This window comes from Periplaneta americana, chromosome 7 (genome assembly GCF_040183065.1).
Source record: "Periplaneta americana isolate PAMFEO1 chromosome 7, P.americana_PAMFEO1_priV1, whole genome shotgun sequence".
Lineage (NCBI taxonomy): Eukaryota > Metazoa > Arthropoda > Insecta > Blattodea > Blattidae > Periplaneta > Periplaneta americana.
The window spans coordinates 174,596,004-174,603,126 of record NC_091123.1 but is presented as its reverse complement, the minus strand read 5'-3'; the positions used below and the strand labels follow the sequence as shown (position 1 = coordinate 174,603,126).

Below are 7,123 nucleotides of genomic sequence, written 5' to 3'. Positions count from 1 at the left end.
AGATTTATTATTAGTATAGATGTAAGAAGAAAGTCCAGCAAAATTCATAACCTACTTATATGCAGAAGCAAAGCTTCCTCTCATTTCATCATAATGGACGCAAAGATGTTCAATTCATGTCAAGATTACCAAATTCAAACAACTGAATAATGACATCTTTATGCATTATGAAAGTGTGGGAGAAAATTCTCCCAATCATAAATCTGTAATTGAAATCCTAGAAAAAAAATAATTATCACTGATATGTAATAGTACATTATGCAACGAGCCTATAATGATAGTAATTAAGACGCAAGTATGTTTGTTTATGAAACGAGAGCAAGCAAGTTTCATGATTTTCATACGAGCGTCTTAATTACCATTATAGGCAAGTTTCATACTACTTTTTATGCTCGACCATATTTCTAACTTGAAATTATTCAAAATTAGGTCATGTTATGGTTATGTGCGAACTGACCTGAATTGTGAGATCTGCGCAGACGCGAAAGTATTGATTTTTTTCCGAGGAACGAATGTCATTGGCCTTGATAGAGAATAAGATGAACATTAGTCTGATATAGCCTGGAAATTGATTTAGAATTGAAAAACGAGATGACAAATTGAATTTATTTGAATATTATTTACAATTAACGCTAATTATTATAGTAACAGAACATAACCTTCTGTGACAGTATTGGATTTCCAGCCTCTGTGACTTTTTGCTAATTGTCTTTCGATTGCATATCCGAGAATAATCTATACTTGCGGTTTTATAACGGTACAAAGGTGACTTGTCATTGGCTGAACACCTGAACTTTAATGAATAGGTGTACTTTAATGAGGTGCATTAAAGGGCTACTACCAGGTGTATAATTACTACATTTCGGCATGGTCGAGCATCATATATTTTAATAAAGGATTCTCCATACAGTGAAACTCCCACTCTCCCTTAGGAATGAGAATAACAAACATAATTAAACAGATTCTTGGCAACTGCATAATCTCGAATGTAAAATCTTACGTCTAGATCACAATACTTTCTCTATACTTCACATAATTAGAAAACAATTGAGTTTCACTATATGGTTGAGGAAATTAAAAACATAAAATAACAAACCTTCTTGAAAAAAATTGGATTTAATTCTTCTTCTATTGCATACTTATTTAATGATTTTAATCTCGAAGACAATGGCCTAGAAATGCATACAACACACGGTAATATCCTGTCACCAATATTCCAGTTGTTTGGTGACACCACATTGCACACTCCACAACCCGTTACACGAAATGCTAGTGAGCACTCGTACACTTAAAATAGAATACAACCAAAGTTATTTATCCTGCTACAAGCGAGGCAATGATCACCCGGCTGTAGAAACAAGAGAGACAAACAGGTTCCACTGACATCAAGTCACTGAAGAACATAGTAGTACAAAATTTATATTAAGAAAAATGAAAAATGGGAAATAAGTAAGGTATAATTAAAAATAATCACAAAAACCCCCCTCCCCCCTCCCTGGCCTTCCCATTTGTGCTGATATACCCCATATGGAATTTTCTCTCGTTCGGAATGCATACAACATAAATAATACAATAATTAATAAAAGAAGCTATTCCTCAACACACAGGGCACAGCATTTTTCACAGAAGCTGTACATAATCAACATTGACTGCAAAGTAAAGGAAGAATAATTCTTACATTTTATAAAGTTCAGGAAGAAGTCATCACACATGCAGTACAATGGTGTATAAAACGTAAAAAAATGCCCTGCTCTGTATGCTAAGGAATCATAGTACAGAAGCATCAATATCTATCCAGAATCTCCGGTTGTATTGTCTGGTCTTGATGCTTTGGAATATTGAGTCTGCAAGGATTTTACCACTGTACAACACCTGTCCCAACAAAATTCACTCTCACATTATCTACAGCTCATCCTTGCGAGGAAGGTCATCATCTTCGTCTTCTTCCTCTGCCTGCAAGCAAGAAATAAATCGTGCACTGTAAAGGCATGTCTCCACTATTAAATATTTAACATGTTAAATATAACATGTTGAATTTAACAAGTATTTGCACATTTCAAGTCTCAATTGACTTAACATGTTAAATTTAACACTTTTAACATGTTGGTGTGTTTTCCAGCAGAAATGGAAAAAAATGTCAAGTGAATTCATTTGCTCGTGCAGCGTCAGTACAGTTCGGCAAAGTTCATACAGTTTCCATAGCAACAACTATAAGTTCCGATTTTGTGGCACGTATCTTGATCATTTCTATACTATCATTGGTCCTTGGTGTTGGCTGTAAGTTGTTCGAAGTAATGGAGTGGACGAACGAAAATACATTAGAATAAAAGTAATGCACTGATGGAAAGGCCTTGTTTGTGGGATGTGTCTGCAAAAGAATACACGGGCAAAACTAAGAAGATGAAAGAGTAATGGAACGGAGAAAAATTCTCTCCAGCGCCGGGATTTGAACCCGGGTTTTCAGCTCTACGTGCTGATGCTTTATCCACTAAGCCACACAGGATACAACTCCGACGCCGGTTAGAATCGTCTCAGATTAAGCTCCAACTCTTGGGTTCCCTCTAGTGGCAGCCCTCTGCACTACGTCATAGATGTCTATGAACGCAGGACCGAAGTCCACACATGTGCTGAGGTGCACTCGATGTGAGTGACTAGTTGGCCGGAATCCGAAGGAATAAGCGCCGTCTTAAATCACGAAGTGATTTAAGCATATCATATATATTATTTTAATGTACCGAAGTACATACGATATTTCCATGCAGATATTCTGAGTCATCATACGATGAAAGAGTAATGGAACGGTGTATCCGGTGTGGCTTAGTGGATAAAGCATCAGCACGTAGAGCTGAAAACCCAGGTTCAAATCCCGGCGCCGGAGAGAATTTTTCTCCGTTCCATTACTCTTTCATCGTATGATGACGCAGAATATCTGCATGGAAATATCATATGTACTTCGGTACATTAAAATAATATATATAGAACTAAGAAGGCCGACTGTTTTAGAGAACTGGAATTATTATTTAATTGTTCTAGAGAGTACAATAGAGAGTTTTCGCACTCTCATCGTAGGCTAAACGTTAATGCTATGTTGACGTCAGTAATGGTCGTACTTGGTGATGTATGTTAACGTTCGTAAAACTTCAGAAAGAATAATTATACGATATTACCCACTCCTTTAACATCTATCATGTCGTAGGTCCTATGATAATCAATCGCGCTGTAATTTTTTTAATTGAGATGAAATGGCTGCTCTTAAATTGTGTATTTCTTTGATGTAACAGGAAGTATTTTTGCAGCACTATATTAAAATCGTGTTCTGACATTCTCAGCAAGTTTTCGAATCCAAATCGATACTGTATTCAACTTTAAGCTGGTTTAGAATGTATCCTGCATAGTGTCTTTTACTAAGATATTGCCGCATCCACATTCTCATTTTCTTCCTTTTCAAAGCGTTGTAACAAGCAATAGAGACAATTACAAAAGTAAATCATCTGAGTCCATTGTCCAAGGTTTGAAAATAAAACACTATCTATATTAAAATCTCATAGGCTGTTTATGGTGGACTACGCAAAGAAAGTCAAGTTTAACATGTTTAACAGTGTGGACAAAGTGTTAAATGAAATTAGCATTAACATGTTCAATCAGCATGTTGGGATGTTAAAGGTAAGCAATTTAACATTTAATATGCTGTTCTTAAATGTTTAATAGTGGAGACGCACCTTAAGGGCTATTCCATATGAAATCGATCAGTAAAAAACATCGCATTTTTTTATACTTTAATTTTTTCCCTACTTATACAAGGTGCTGAGGGGAGTGCATTTTCAAAAATATACTATCGAAAGTCAAACGGTTTTCGTATTACTGAGCGACAAATTTAGCATATTTTATAAAAACAAGCCTCTTTCAACGCTCAGAATTCTGGAATCATTTACTGCAGAACATTGAACGAGAGTTTATTTTAAAGCTGACATTTGGTAGGTTATGTTAAGAAGTAATCCTTATTTTTATGGTACACAGAGAGACAGATAATCTGATTTTACTTGCTTTTAGGCCATTTGTAAAAATGTAAAAAAATATTGAGAAAAAACCTTGCATTTTTAAGAGGGATTCGGCATTGTTTGCTTAGTGGTACAGCAATAAGTTTCGAGGGTATTAAATAAATTATTTTCACACGCCTAGACTTTAACGGTGCAGTACCACACGCACTGGCCGAGAGCTGAAGATAAGCGAGCATTGGGCGTCATTTTACTCCTGTTTTTATGAAAACTTGTGATAAAGTTAGCCCAGCCATGACTGCTAGACGACATCACGTGTTTGTCTCCTGGCCTTGCTTGTCTCTACTACCTACAGGTAGCTGGTTAGTTCACGGGCGTACTATTTATTTTCTTTATTTGATATGTATGTAGGTTTGTGAAACATTATATAGTAAATACTGATAGTAAATTATTTCACCAAAATAAATCTCTTTCTATTCTGGCAGCTTTACGAAACCAATTATTTACTACTATTTACTGGAGTTAGGTTTTATGAAATATGCCACAGGTTTCAAGATGATGACATCACTGCCCAACTATGCACATCAAGTTGGAAAATATACAAAACAAAGTAAGGAATAAGAGCAAAGGTAATTTAGAGTCAGATATTGGGACTAAAATCACCTCTAATTTTTTTCAAGATTGCAAAAAACTTGTTTCTATCAAAATCTCTAAATTATATTTCCATTAGTATGTTTACTCTTTATTCAAGCAATAAAAAAATACAGCAAACAGCATTAATATTTCTGTATCATACTTTTTCCAGCCTGTCAGGTTACTGTGATCGCCAGCCAGGAGGATAGAGTATGAATTTTCTCTCCCAACTTATTAAGGAAAAAACCAACCTAGCATTGGTTGGCTTTCAACGAGAAGTTGGATCGCAACAATGAAGATGAAATTTACGTACCTCATCTGGAGCTGCTTGACCGTATTCTCCACCAGACTCCAGGAATTTAGAGAGACCTTCTAATGTTCTTTCTCCATTGTATTCAATTACCTGAAAAGGATGTTATAAATGATTGTAAGACGTGCATAAAAAAGAGAACATTCACAATATACTATACTAGTGGCTTGTGCAGCAAATAAAAATTTTTCATATTTATTTTCAATGAAGAATACCAGACATTTTGAAAGATATTTTCTTCCGTAATAATGAAACATACTCCCTCCGAATGGTTTTTTTCATGCCAAATACTTTTTCTTGAACCTATCCACCTTCAGTTTTTGAGTTTCAACGCGAAAAAGCAAGTAACAATGTCAGGGCGATCAGTGAGTTTTTCATGTGGGAGTAAAGCAATAGCTATTTCAGGTCATTGTGGATTCTAAATCAAACTTCAAAAATGTCAGGTTTGCTATGCTTTCGAACAATAGATATAGCATCTTGGTATAGCTGCTGCATGTAGAGCTTGAAATGTAGAGGGTAAAATCATTTTATCCTGATAAGAGATCTTGCTGAAATGATCGGGAGACTACAAAATTTTGTGGGCTTCTTACTTTATCAGTAAGTAATACCTTTTGGTCTTTCCTTAGGAACTGTAATTTTTGCGCTCTCTCGAGCCAATACTGAAGAGAATGACGCATATAAATATCTACACCACACCGCCATTAAGTATATGAAAAAGACCCAACCCCACTCGATTAATAACTGTAAAAATATTTTATTTTTAATAACAATATTATTATCTTAAGTAAATTTTGTAGTTATACACTATATAGGCGCCACTCAGTAAATTATAGAACTGAAGAGCTAATTTAAGATATTGTCTATTCTACAACCCCAAAAGTTTAACTTTCATATCATCAATATAGCATTAATATGTATAACATTAATAAAAAGTAGTCACATCATGGCATTAACTATAATATTTCATTTCTAATGGTAATAATGTCATCAAACCACCTCAAGTTTTGTAGATTTTAATATCCAATACACCACAGCTGTACTCAGAAAATTACACATTGCAGTATCAGACCTGTAAATTATTTTTAGTAAGTCTTGCAGTATCAGACCTGTAAATTATTTTTAGTAAGTCTTGAAGTTTTTAATAACAAATTGAATTTGAGCTCTGAATATGTCCGCAATCCTGCAGGTCATGGCCTTCTTGCAATATCCTATTGCTTATTGTAGTGTGTGTTTTGTTTTATACTGATATCCAATTAGTTCTCAAACTGACGAAAGATGGATTTTGGAAAATAGGAAAATTATGTAGGAAAACTAACACTTCACCAAAGTTACTATTTTTCTGGAAAACTTCGCGTTCCAAGCTTCAAAATGAGGGGTCATTTATTAAAATCCGTTTTCTGGTAATTTCCATTATCAGTTCAAATTATATATATATATATAGAGATTTTTTATCAGTTATTCAATGATGCAACGTCTATTATGCAGTTAACATAAATTAACATGCCAGCAAAATTGTATTTGGCAATACAAGCTCGAGGATTTGCTATGGAATACGCGGAATTCATCTTAAAGTTGGTGAATATCTTGGGGGGGGGGGGGACCAAACAGACAATCAGCCTAATTCTGCACCCACCAGTGGCCTACTTCTTTAAGATCTATTTTCTACCTGAAGTTAATACATTACACATTCGTATTTTTTAATAAAAATTCCTACTCTACTGAAATAACTTACACTTGCAATTTTACAACACATTTGGTGTTAGTTTCGCATTGCTTCGTATACTTGGGGGGAGGGGGGGGGGACAATACTTTCACGGTCTTACTAATAAAAACTCTATATACAGACGTTTAACTGTCTTATACTTATACAATGAGTAGCTCGTTTATAAGTCGTGTGCAAATTGCTTACTAATAATCACTACATACGTCGTGTATAACAGTACAACTGTTACACAGCTACGTCATAGTTTCGTCATTACTTCGTTACGAAAGATAATAGAATATCTGAGGTTCTCTATTGCATCCGGTAGAGCGCTCTAGTGTGGCGTGTTAAGTATCGATAGTACAACTGGCTCTAATCGATTACCATACTATATTTTGGTCAAAGAGTACAAGCTACAGTAATATTATTCTAATTATTCTGTGCTCTTTGATTTGTTCTTCTTTGGTTACTAGGCAACCATCA

At 34.9% G+C, this 7,123-nt stretch overlaps 1 protein-coding gene across 1 annotated transcript in view; it reads right to left on the bottom strand.

The window, feature by feature from the left end:
* Nucleotides 1-1,097: 1,097 nt before the first annotated feature.
* Nucleotides 1,098-7,123, bottom strand: part of Pdi (protein disulfide isomerase) — a 30,378-nt gene continuing 24,352 nt past the window's right edge. The window contains exons 9-10 of the mRNA XM_069831943.1: nucleotides 4,942-5,031; nucleotides 1,098-1,953 (exon numbers count right to left, since the gene is read on the bottom strand). Coding sequence (XP_069688044.1) covers nucleotides 1,903-1,953; nucleotides 4,942-5,031 — 141 coding nt within the window. The 3' untranslated portion in view covers nucleotides 1,098-1,902. The remainder of the gene's footprint in view (nucleotides 1,954-4,941; nucleotides 5,032-7,123) is intronic.